Source organism: Colletotrichum higginsianum, chromosome 1, assembly GCF_001672515.1.
Source record: "Colletotrichum higginsianum IMI 349063 chromosome 1, whole genome shotgun sequence".
NCBI lineage: Eukaryota > Fungi > Ascomycota > Sordariomycetes > Glomerellales > Glomerellaceae > Colletotrichum > Colletotrichum higginsianum.
Genome location: NC_030954.1, coordinates 5,188,853 through 5,201,835, shown reverse-complemented (window position 1 = coordinate 5,201,835; position 12,983 = coordinate 5,188,853). Strand labels below are relative to the sequence as shown.

Here is a 12,983-nt window from a genome sequence, read left to right as displayed (position 1 = left end):
ACCTGCCGCCTCGTCACATTCCCAACTAAGTTTGACAGCAACACCCAAAGACACACTCAGACCCAGCGTCTCGGTCCGGCCTGACCACCATCTCAGGCCGCTATAGCGAGCCTCGAATCATAACCGCCGAGCCCCTCGCCCTACAGGTACAGTCCGGGCCCCATTCCATTCCGTCTGTCCCAACCTCATACCGCTACACCTCCCAGACACCGTGCCGACAACGCTTCGATTCTTTGCGCTGACCAACCTCTCTCGTCCGTCGCAGCACCTCCTCCATCTAACAGCAGCGAGGCTGTCTGCACTGCAGTTCGCGCGCGTGCGCACAAACTCCAGCCGTATAGTCCACGGCTTTCTCTAGCACCCTTCGTGCCTGCATACCTGCATTTCCGGCGTGTGCCACGCATTTTGCTCGGTCGGGATGGAGGTACCTGCCAATAGTGCCCCGCACTTGGCCGAACGCGGGGGGCTGGTGCTTGGCCCTGGGTTTGATCGCCCCGGCCCTGGGGGATGGTCGCAGGGACGCGATGATGACACTGACGTTGGTCGCTTTTTGAAGGACAAGGATACTCGCTGATCCACGCTTACCGCATCGCAGAATCCTTCAGTCACATCCTCGCAGCCGTCGCCGAAACTGAACGTATGCCAAATGCTTGAAAGAAAAGTTTCTACCAGCATGTCCCTTCAGGTCGAGGTTCCCTGGGCGTCTGCAGTGTTGCCCATGGCATTACAGATACCATGGCACTCCACTCCATAAAGTCAACCGTTTTCGTGCAAGAGGGCCTCAGGAAACACCCTCATGCCATCCTATCCTTTTCTTGCAGTCAACAAAGTCTATGCATGGAGCATGATCAGGGGACCGAGAAAGCTGCATACGCCCTTGCACTTGGGTATACGATGTACAGGGAGGGTATGCTACATGGCGTTCGATAATACCCGCCTTCACACTCCATGAGCCGTCACATTGCACAACGTTCAGAGTTTCCACATCTCGGTGAGGTGAATGGGCTCCGTCGTTGACGAGTCATCGTGAGGCGGTTTCTAGGTTGTTTGTAAGTGGGACAATGCGGCGACAACAACCCCCCGTACTATGCCAGTCTCTACCGCCTGGTCGCGTTTGCCTAATGCCTGGTCCTGTGTGAGTCGCCGACGCAGTGACGGATCCCCGTCTTCCTAGGTCGAAGACCGGAGAATTTAGACTCAGTGTGTGGATGAAACAATGCATCGGAGTCCCCGCCCCTTGCTTTCGCGTGTCACTCGCATGCTAGGCAGATGCCAGCACAGAGACAGGCTAGCGGCGTCTCGCCCCCACTGCTGTTCGTCAGCAGAATGGATTGGCGCGCAAGCTCGTCGGATCGCTGATCACGGATCAGGGCCCAGGGCGAGATCCCTTCCGAGCCAGCGATATCTGCGTGGCTGGAACACAGAAACCATACGGCATGTTGGCCATCGGCGCAGGGACACGTTCGCAATCCTCGAACTGATGGCAAGGCTCTTCCTTGTGCCTGACTGTCCCCGCCCCTCCATCGGTACCATCGCTTGCCCGTGGAGTCGTGGCTTACTGTGTACCGCATCCGCCTTACTGCCAAAACTGACCAAGGGGGAAAAAACCTCGAGGCCGGAAACAGAGAGTGAAGGACGAGGAGGAAGATCTCGAGCCACTATACGGACGCAATAACCTTTTCGATAGAGCGCAGCTTGGATCGTTTCAGGCAAAGTGCAGAATGCAACAACATGGCCAGATGCATGCGAAATGGACGAGGGGTCATTGTTGCCAAACGGAATGCCGTCTTGGGGGAGATGCCGTGGGATACACACTGCAGACCATGTGCAGTTCGCTCCCTTCAAGCTGTGCCTGGATTCGGCATCGATCTGGGCTGATACGCTGCTGCGATTGATACGCTTTGGTCTGCTCAAGACTCTTGCTCATCAGTTGTAAGCCATTTGGTTGCTTCGCCGAATTGCCCCTCACTATTTCGAGTGAACAGCCATACGGTCCCCACGTACTTCACCGCTAAAAGCCATTTCCGTATTGGTGGCTTGCGGGAATCTCCCTCCGCCACTGGAGCATTTTGCCGGCCACGTTTGCGCGTGGCTCGAAGGGTCCTGAACAAGACGCCAGTGAGACATAATCGACCTGGGTCTCGGTCAAAATGGCCACCACCGCTTTCAGTTGAGGGGAGCCAGCCTTATGTGACGTACCAGGGGCTTCTACAGGACGACCACAGGGGGGGCCAGGGGCGAGCGACGTTAAGAACAAGGGTCATCGTCAATCAGTCTGAATCATTCTTACTTTGGGATCATTATCACTTGTGGTTCGGTTAGGTTCCATAATCAACCATCATCAGTGGAGAGGGGGGAGGGGGAAAAAAGATTTCTCTTCAGGGCACGAAGTTCGATGGCGCTGATCAGTTGTGCCAACTCAACAACTTTACAGGGACCAACCAGGGCACTCCGTCGGGTGAAGCTACAGCACATCAATGGTTCAGGAGACGAAGTGCTACCGACGACTAACACAGGCTCCCAGCATCTTCACTGACCTGTCTCTCGGATCTGACGAGCAAGGGCCGGCTGCACGATGCAAGGAACACTACAATCGGCAGCACCACTAAACGACAAATAGAAGAAAGAAGGGGAAAAGTGTGGGCGGTTGAAGGCTTTCGAGTGATGAGGGGGGCCAAGACAACATCATGGTCCACGGGCGGCTCAAACATGAGCTGGCAGCAGTTCATCCTTTTGAAGTGGCACATGAAGGCGGAACGACACACACACCCTCAGGGCCCCCTGTTTTCACTCCAACTTTGGCGCGAAACGCTGCCTCGCGGTTCGCTGGCGGGCGTCAGCGTTGTTCGTTTCGAAAGAGCACCATTCATTCATCCATCCATCCATCCATCCGTCTGCCGGCGTCATGTGGCCGGCCTACTATGTTACGGGGACAGAAAGAGGAGAGAGACAGACGGGGAAACGGTGACTTTACAAACCACGGGCCACTTTGAACCTCGCCGCCGCCGGTTGCTTTCCCTTCACTTTCACCGGTCCTCGGCTTTCAGCAGCAAAAAGCCACCATCCGGTTGCCAACAGGGAATTGGCCTGAAGCAACCGGTGTCATGTAACTCGACGTACCAGCACGCACATACCTGTAACGATGAGAGACCAGATCCACAATATTCTCCACGGCCTCAGATGCCAACAACTTTCGTTCGCCCTGCGCGGATCTAAAGTGGTTGCGCCGCTGTGTTGGACGGACCTGGCTTGATTGTCTAAAGCTTGGCCTATCCCTGAGACGGTTCATACCAGCTCTCCGCCGCCATATTAGTGCTCTTCTCACCGCTCTTTTTAGTGCCAGGCTCGACCTCGATAACAATGTAAGCCCCAAGGAAGCGGCCGCGGCGAAGAAGCCCCCCTCCCAGAGCCAATATAGACATCGTTTGCGACTTGGGTTTGGGTTTGGGTTTGACTCGTAGGGCGGTGATCTCTGGTGCGCTGGCAGCCGACCGACTGCCTGGCACGACGCACCGTTTCCTCGCCGTATTTATCGTTGTTTCGACAAGTTACCAGGGATTCAACTGTACCAAGGGCACAGCAAATCGCATGAATGGCGCCATGCATGCGCGCGCAACAACCTGCGAGCTAGCTGCCCCCAGTGCAGCGCACAACATCCAGACGTGCATGAGCTCGCATGGAAGACGAAGACGGCTGGAGCAACTATCTGATCGCCCCGACCCCCGCTCTCTCACTCTCTCTCTCCCCAGCAGGAGGACCTCTTGCTCGACAGACCAACACGACGACCCCTTTGGCCTTTTCCTCCGCAAGAGACTCTGCAGGGCGTGTAGCTTGCAAACCATCTGATTCGGCGGCCTGCCTCCCCCCACCGTCGTAGCTAGTCTCTGCAGCCAACACGTCGAGTTCGGCCGTGGCTGCGCCTGCGACGGCTGCTAGTGTTTCCTTTTGCAACACACACATGCCAGTGATGCCAACGAGACTGGCCACGGTCTGCTGTAGGTAGGTGGATGGGCATGCTCCCTTCTCCCCTCCTGTTATTCATGTGGCATGCAGTCATCCTTCACCCGCCGACAGACCCAGACCGATCCGTTTTACGCAGACACAAACCTCCGGTAGGCCCCTAGTCCTCGGTATCCTCGTCGCCCGGTCGAAGGCAGCTGCGGCTTATTCGTCTCTAGGCCGGGACTAAAGCACTGACCTGCATCCTGTCTGTTTCTGCAATCAACATCCGACATGTTTTGGTAGTCGCGCCTCTACGGGTATACAACAAGACCTGCATCGCCATTACCAGCATCCGGTCCCGGATGACACATCGTTGCACAACCGATTCCTTGTCCCCACTCCCGCCCAGACACGCACCACCGGCGCCGGGCACTTTGCGGTACCTGGCCGTATTGCCCCTTCTTGTGCGGACTCTGCCACTTGCCGTTCTTTTCTCCGCACCGAACGAGATCTGTACCTGGGTTGTTATCTGCCTGCCATCATTGGATGGACGACGGCTCCCTCTGCAAGGGCCGCGCTTCAGGTGGCAGTATCAGAGTCGGGGATAGTTGAGGGAATGTCGTTCATTCAACCAGCGATGAACTCAATCTTTACTCGCGGTGGCAGCTGTGTTGAACCCCTTGGTGTGAAGGCCTGACGGATGCCCTGTGATTATTTTCGGTTCCTTGACGTGCGGTCCTGGCAGCAGTTGAGCGGGGGTTATCTAAAGTAAGGCAAGGAGATGACGGCGATGATGAGAAAATGCTCGTCATGCAAAGACGAATGTATTTCGTAAGAAGAATCCCGGCAGCGTCGCTGTGGGACGAGAAGACGCTCGTCACGACCTGCTGGACCCAGTCCAAGGCGACAACAGCACAACGTGGAATAGAGTCTCTGACTGAGCATCTGGTCGGCACGCCAGGACGGACGCAGATTGGTCTCGTTTCCTATCTTTTGTGAAATCGGACTGGGCGGGGGTTCCCTCTCCCGACGAACACATTATTATTGCTTCGATATCCCGTGTGTCACCACGAGCTGCGTGTCAAACGGCCAGCGCCGATGCAGCTTCAAAGTGTCATTGACCAGAGAGACCCAGGTTTGACCCATCTAGCAGCGAGCAAGCCCACAGCCAATGCACGTCGGGGTGGCATGCACACACGAAGTAGGTGTGGTGTGGTGCTGCGAGGCACATCGTTCGCGGATCGCCTTATATGCGTCTCACGATGCGCCCAACGAACGACTCACATCCCGTCCATCTGCTCGCAAAGGGGGCAGAGTGGACGGCCACGAATGCGGGTTCACAACGGCGTGTTCTCGTGACCTCGTCTCACTTGAACATTGGTTGCAGGCCCATCATTTACAGCATAGTACCCGAGAGGCACAGGTGTAAGGGGGGTGGGGGCGAGGCAAACTTGATAAGGGCTACTTCCATTTTATCATTATTCCAGCATAAACAAGTCGCCTTGCTCATTTGGGTCTTATTAGATATATAAAGACAGGATACATACAGCTCCTAAACGCCTTGAATGGGTGAACAAGTACACGCAGTTCTGGGTGGTCATGGCTCATAAGCTTTACACAGATTAGTACCCGCGTTAAGGGGATGGCAGTTTTTTTGTACAAAATCAGATATCCAGCATGCTCTTGATCTGCTGGGGCTGGTGGCCGGTCACCGAGACGGCCGTGCTGCTGCTGTTGCTATGTTGACTGGGGTCGGGCGGCCTCGTGAGGCTGTCGGGCCGTCTGCCGCGTCCGGCCCCGGGGACGTCTGAGTAAGAGGGCGGCGGACCGTCCTGCATGAGCTCGGAGGAGCGGTCCGGCCGACTCGCGCCGCCGGCGACGGGGAAGAGCAGCTCGGCGGCGGCATTCAAGGCCCGCTCGTTCCGGCGGCGTTCGGACTTGCCGGTATACGGAATGAATGTCGCCCCGTTTGCGGCGTCAAAGTCCGGCCTCAAAGGGGCGGACGTGGTGGTGGTGGTCGTCGTCATCATCGAGCCGGCCGCGGCACTGCCTCCGCCGGCTCCGCCACGGCCCATGCTGGCCATTTCGATCTCGCGGTCGGCGCGCTCGCGCTCTTCGGCCCTGGCCTCCATGTTCCGCTGGACGCCGCGGGCCGTGACTGCGCCGCCGCCGAGCTCGCGGACATTCATGGCGATGCGCTCGCGCATGGACATGCGACCGACGAGGTGGTCGTCGTTCTTGGCGCGGCGCCACCAGGCAGGCTTGGGCACGTAGCCCATCTCGCGGTCGATCTGGGTGCCGCGCTCGCGGCGCTGGCGGATGAGCTCGCGGTCCTCGTTGGGGGAGAGGAAGCCGTAGGCGATCTGGATGTAGAGGATCAGCAGGGCGGGGCCGTAGCCGCCGACGTAGACGGCGGCGAGGTTCGCCTTGGCATTGAGGACGGAGTAGGCGAAATTCCAGGAGACGAGCCCCTGGTAGGCAACGAGGCAGGCGGCCAGGGGCAGGATGAGGAGGAAGCGCCAGGGGGTGTAGCGGAGGCAGCCGCGGGCCTTGTTGACGAGGCCGCGGTCGCGCGGGTAGTAGTGGTTGATGGAGTGGCGGAGGGAGAAGCAGATGGTGAGCCAGCAGATGACGAGGCAGAAGGTGGCGGCCTTGAAGCGGCCGTCGGTGGCGTTGGGGGCGGCGCGGGCGGCGGTCTGGTCGGGGGAGCGCTGTTTCTCGATCTCGCCCCAGTTGCGGGGGATGATGAGGAAGACGTTCTGCGGCGGTGGGTTGTTGTCAGTCATACATTCACGTTTCAATGTGGAGGGTTGAGTGGGTAAAAGAAGAAGAAGAAGAAGAAGCAGAAGAAGCACAAGGGGAGGAGGGGGCGGAGTGGAGGACATCAAGAACGGAACGTACCAGCCATAACCAGAAATAAAACCACAAGGGCATCCAGAACTCGACCTTGCTCCGGCGGTCGCCATCGCGCAGGGAAAAGGGGTCCGGGTCGATGGCCTGGCGCTCGCTCCAGCTGCCCCAGTGGCGGACGGCCTCCCAGACGAGGGCCATGGTGAACTGCTGCAGCAGGAACCAGAAGAAGCTGTTGATGACGATGGGCAGGCCGATGACGTAGAAGCGGTCGACGTCGATGTTTGTAAAGAGACTGATGAAGGCGGCGACGCAGACGAGGATGGCGTAGTACCACTGCCAGCGGCGGCCGACGGGGTAGAAGCGGCGGGTGGCGGGCAGGTGGGACTCGCCGTGCTTCTTGAGGTTGGCGAGGACGAGCATGAGGGCCAAGGCGTAGACGACGCCGACGCCGACACCGACGCCGGCGCGGGTGCCGATGGGGTTGATGGGGTCGTAGCACCAGGTGGAGTTGACGAAGGTGCCGTTGGGGAAGAGGTAGACGGGGGTGTACGGCGGCTCGGTGACGTAGCAGTTGGAGCCGTTGGAGACGGTACCGTTGGTGTAGAGGGTGTAGTTGAAGAAGTCGAGGGCGGTGCGGTTGAAGTGGACGCCGCCGAGGACGGTGTCGGAGGCGTTTGCGCCGGGGGGGAAGCCGAGGAGGGCGCGGCCGTGGAGGGGCATGGCGGCGGTTATCTTTGGGGGGGGGAGAGAGGTTCTCGAGATGAGGTGGACGTTTCGGATGGGACTTGATGTTCGGATGGCAGTTGATGTTCGGTCGTCGGGGGAGTCGGGGGTTTCGTGACGGAACGGTCGGTCTGTCGGTCGGCCGGGGGAGGCCGGAGTCGCCGGATCGCGAGCAGGGAGGTCGTCCGGTGTCGCTCAATTGAGGTGCTCTCGAAGAGAGATGGGCAGAAGACAGGACGACGAGCTGGACTAGGACATTGCTGGAGACGTTGGAGGTCGACGCCGATTTTGTCGGGAGGTGGTGTGGTGGTTGGAGAGAGGAGAGGAAGAGGAGGACGAGGAGGGAGACGAAAAGTGTAAATAAAAAAAAGGTTGGTGAGGAAAGAGACGGGCGAAAAGTGTGGCTATTACAACATGGGTTTGTTTTCGGTGTGTACAGGTATGGAACGCTCGGAAAGGCGGAGAGGACGAGACTTGTTTTTCCCCCTCCCCTGGTCGCGCGTTGTAGTCAGCGCAGCGGGAGGGAATTGGACGCTAGACGCAGATCATTTGATGACGGAGGGGACGAGGGACGGGACCCGGGCGGAATGGTCGGGAGTGAGATGAGTGGTGAGTGGTGAGTGAGTGAGTGAGTGATGTGATCTGGTTTGTGTGCACTATGTGTTGGGTAGTATTAGTCCATGTTTTGGTCCGTCAAGAGTGGAGAAAGCCGAAGCTCCGGGATGAAGACAGACGATGAGGAAGAGGGTGAAGGAGGATGTTTCGTTATTCAATCGTCCCTCTCCCCCTCCACAGACGTGAGGCAAGGCGCAATTCCTGCGGGGTTTTCGGTCCAGTGTGTTTTTTGTGTCGTTTTTGTTTATTTACAGGCAGTTAGACCCCTCCCAACTCTATCCGTCCGTGAGCATCATAGAACGTGACTGTGTGAAATGGAAATGCGCCTCGATCCCAATTCGCCGCCCAGGCCGCCCGGGACCCGCCGCTCGGCGTCATCGGTGAACGAGTTGGCGGTTTAAGCGTGTGGCTCGAAGAAACAAATTGCGGGGCAATTGAGCCACAGGATGAACCCGCATGGTCGCTCTACGCTAGGCTACTTCAGCCACACTTATGTAAAACGCTGGTTACTCGCCTACCTACCTAATCGCTTAGGTACATGTACCTGTACTCCTTCGGGCACTCGAGGTACGTACCTCGACCGACACAGGACAGCTTGGAGCTGTGCCTGCGCTTCTCTCCCTCGAAGCTCCAACTCCCACCTCAACACCAACACCGACACCAACACCAAGGCTCACAACCTCACCGCCGCCGCAGAACCACCTCATCCCCCTCAATGCTGTACCTCCGCCCATCATGACGACCTGCGACGCCGAGGACCCCTCCTACATCGACTACGAGGCCTTCCTCGACCCGGATTTCAGCCCCTCCTCCTTCGCAAACACCCTCGTCCTCGCCACCAACAACCCCAACGATGCGCCCCTCGACTTGTCCACCCCGCTGTCCCGCGTGCTCTTCGACACACAGGAGATCGACTCCCACATCGACCTGTTGACCACCAAGTCCGCCGCCCCGTTGCTGCAGCACACTGCCGAGCAGACTGCCGCGAGCAAGCGCATCGTCTCCGAGCTCGACGCCCAGATCAAGAGCCTGAACGACAGCTACAAACAGCTCGAGAGGGAGGTCATTGACAAGCATGCCGAGGCAGACGAGGTGCGCCACGTCGCCACCCGTCTGTGGGAGACCTTAAAGCTGGGCCGCTCCGTCGCTCGCTGTCTGCAGCTGGGCCGCCAGCTCGAGGTCCAGCACGCCGAGATCGCCGGCTCGAGCGTCAGCGCCGCCGCCGCAGCAGCCGGCAAGAAAGAGGACCATCGCGCTTTGGTGAGATGCTCGCACACCATCCTATCGCTGCGCGAGGTCCTCGAGAGCACGGCTCCCGGCGAAGAGGGCCACGGCCTAGCCCGTGTCGACGCCGTTCGCACCCTGCGCGATTCCGTCGTCGCCCCGATCGAGCGGTCCGTGAGGGAGACGGCCGAGAAGATTGTACGGGACTTTGCCGTGCCGGACTCGGCCACCTTTGCGCAGGGCGAGGAGACCAAGGCCCGCACCGTGTCGGCCATGGTGACGTTGTTCTTGTTGTCCCCGGCCCCGGCTACGGCTACAGCCCAGAAGACGGACCGTTGGGCGCCGCAGCTGCTCCTTCAGGCTCTCGAGACGTACCTGCGGTCGGCGCTGCAGTCGTCCATCGCCTCACTGTCGCGGTCTCTCAGCCAGCTGCCGACGCTCGACCGCACCCTCGCCGACATCTCGGCACGGTGCCAGAACGTCGTCGCGCTGGAGCTGGTGCTCGAGTCGACCAAGCTGCCGACGCACCCGCTTGTCGCGGCCGCGTCCCAGCGACAGACCAACATGCTGCAGCCGCTGCTGGCCCACCTCGAGACAGGCAGCCTGCCGAGCTACTTCTGGCGCACCATGGCGGGGAACCTGGGTACGCGAGTGCAGGAGATTGTCAACCGCGGCGGCGTGTCGGCGCGCACGCTGCGGTCCAACAAGGCGAGCGTCGGCGACGCCGTGAGGGACTGCGTCGTCAGGGGGTGCCGCATGCCGAGCGCGCTCAAGGGGAAAGGCCGCGGCGAGGGAAACTGGGAGAGGGAGGTGGCCGTCATGGTCGGGAGTGTCGTGAACAACTTTGGAAGATGAGACTACGGGGCCAGGGGAAGGAAGCTTTGTCAACAGGATTTTACGAGGAGTGGACAGGGATGCCGTCTACAATATGGACAGATGAGACTGACTACAAGAGGGCTGGACGGGAAGATGGTTGACCACGTCGACATACGAGACCGCCTACACCAGTCATGGACGAGGGTAGCCGAATGGGCCATACGGCGATGCATAGTAGGCGTTTGCGATACAAAAAGGGACTTTTGCTTACCACGGAAACACCATTACATCAACGCGCCGGGCTTCTACCGCCAAACTCTACGTGCTGAGCCTTCACTTGCACAATGAGTTCGACTCGATTGGCCGGTTTTTCAAATCTCCGTACATCATCCCCCTCGCCCTGGTCAACGGCGATGCTTAATGGTATCGGGCCAAAGGTTGTTTCAGGTCAACCAAACTCAACGCCGGTCAGTTGCCGCTGCATCTGACATCCATGTACATGTCAACATTCACTGTTATTCGCCCTACAGCCGCCGTGTCCTCAGTAGTCCCGTCATGGCGATCGGTTCTGACTGAAGAGACGCCGTAAGCGAAAGCGAGCCATGCAGGGTTGTTCTATGGATTAGAATTTCATGAACTACAATCGAACATTTATTCCCTCCCCCCCCCCCCCCCCCCCCGGGCTCCCCACGTCAGTCCAACCGTGAAACTTCGGCTTGTCCTGGCACTCAGTCGGTCAACCTAGTTACTGGATACTGAGCACTTCGAAGTAACGAACACGCACGACATCCTGAAGGCGTCCGAAATCCAGCTTGTCTGCCTATGCGACGGACAAAGTATATGGAGATCCGCGGTTCCTCGAAACTCCGCAAACCTCAATTTTTTGTGACAAGCCTCTCTGCCCTGAACGAGAACCAGAACGAGACAAGAACTCATGCAATTCTTATCTGACAGCACCACAAGAGACGGACGACGGCGCACTCGTGCTTAGCGGACAAGGAACATGCAGGGGCAACCTGCGTGCAATTAGCTAGACGTCTGTCTGTCAAGAAGCAGGCAACCCCATAGAAGGGCAGGCGGAGTTGTTAGCAGCATACTATGGTGTACGGCAAGTTTCTGCATCCTACGTTGACTGGTGTTGCGCAGGGTTAGGCCGAGTAGTTTAAGAACTTTGTCAACAATGTCAAAACGTAGACTGGCTGGCGTAAAGCCTAAGTGGTTAAGCAATCGGACAGCTCCGTACTGCTACAGAGGCAATAGTCAAAACAGCAGTTGGAGATCTCAACCTACCCAGCATGCGACGCGCGTCCTGCTGTCCAGCTTGAAGAGGTTATTATCAGTTAGTCAGTTGAGGGTACTTTCAGTGTTTGTCTAAGGAAGAATGCTCGAAGGAGGCTAATAATGTAGAAGTGGGCTGAGACTTTTGACTCCCTCCCTCCGGGCAGCTCAAACTCGCTCGTAGCGAGTGGATTCGTCAAGAAGCACGCAAAAGTAGGTTTTGGAAAGGTAGAGTTTTGGGCGGCAAGCATACAGTAGGTAACTCAGTTCTAACCAGTGCATCCTGCTCGTAAACCTTCATTTGTCTTTCTGCCGTTATGAGGCTACTCGCATCAGTTCTGTTTATCAACGACTCGTTACATAGTTCTGAAATGCCCCGACGGATAATGACTCGACGGAGCCTTCCAGATGATGGATCGTAGATTAGTGAGCAGTTGCCGCGACTGACAGTACGAGGATCCTTTTGCCTGCAGGCGCCGAAAACTAGACTCTGCGCCAGAATGAGCGTGCCGAGTACCTGACACCCGAATACAACCTCATTTTTCCTCGTCAGGGCAGTGTCTACAGTCATTGGGACAAAGTCCTGTTGGCCAGACGCTACTCTAGTTAGGTATGGTGGAGAGATTCTTCCGCCGTGGCGCTTTTGGTAGCATGCGCAAAAGTCCAGCCCTTGCCAGATTTCCTCGGCGTTGATCCACGTTCGACCATCTTTAACAGCCACCATAGACCTCACGTACGAGTGGCCTACATTTGTTTCAGGAACAACCCGGCCTTCTTGCAGTTAAGCCCGGGTTAACTAATCCTTGCTCTCTCACGGCATCTTCTCAGTATGCCGACGGGAGACTTTGGCCGTTGTACCCTGCTAGCCTGAAGAGGAAAGGGAGAACACTCAATTTCCTGTGATCATGATCATCCATAACCACACCATGGGCCTATGCAAGTGTCTACATCCGTTTCGAAACAAACCTACAGCATCGCAGTCCTGCACGTGGTAACAAGTGCTCAGTTCTCTGAGCATCTTCTCCACCCACTGGCAAGAAACAATACCGACGTGATATGCCAGCTTGGAGAAAAGAAAGTTGTATAAAGCACCAGGTTTTCCTGCAGTAAAAGGCACGAGGGATCTCAGTCTTCTCTCCTCTTCCAACTTCTTGCCATTTTTCAATCAAAAACAAGGAAGAAATAGAAACAGTATCATGTACGCCACCAAGATCATCTTCCTCCTTCTCACTGTTCCCTTTGCCTCTCAGCCTGGGAGCCATGCGCTCCCTGCTGAAGTGCATAAGGGCAAGCCTATCCAGTACGTCCCCCCCTGTGACCTCGTTGTACTTGAGCCTTTTTCATACGCAACTGATGCTTGGATGGAGCTTTCTTGTGGTCTTGTCTTCTATTTTCTTTTTTGTCCTTATGTAGAGTATAGCAAATGTTTCTAACATGAAAACAGTGTCAAACCACCCCCAGCACTCGCAAAGATATTTGGACCAAAACCAGCCACATACTACCCAGGGGACCATACGCACGCCGGGAATGTG

At 57.4% G+C, this 12,983-nt stretch overlaps 2 protein-coding genes across 2 annotated transcripts; one reads left to right on the top strand and one right to left on the bottom strand.

The window, feature by feature from the left end:
* Positions 1 to 5,606: 5,606 nt before the first annotated feature.
* Positions 5,607 to 7,515, bottom strand: CH63R_01528 (uncharacterized protein; the record flags this gene model as incomplete). Its single annotated transcript, XM_018296503.1, has 2 exons — positions 5,607 to 6,701; positions 6,844 to 7,515. The coding sequence occupies 2 exons, from the start codon at positions 7,513 to 7,515 to the stop codon at positions 5,607 to 5,609; spliced, it is 1,767 nt and encodes a 588-aa protein (XP_018164865.1).
* A 1,353-nt stretch (positions 7,516 to 8,868) lies between these two features.
* On the top strand, positions 8,869 to 10,212 carry CH63R_01527 (Golgi transport complex component cog5-like protein; the record flags this gene model as incomplete). The annotated part of the gene is made up of 1 exon (XM_018296502.1): positions 8,869 to 10,212. One exon carries the CDS (start codon positions 8,869 to 8,871, stop codon positions 10,210 to 10,212), a length of 1,344 nt encoding a protein of 447 aa, XP_018164864.1.
* Between the last annotated feature and the right edge of the window lie 2,771 nt (positions 10,213 to 12,983).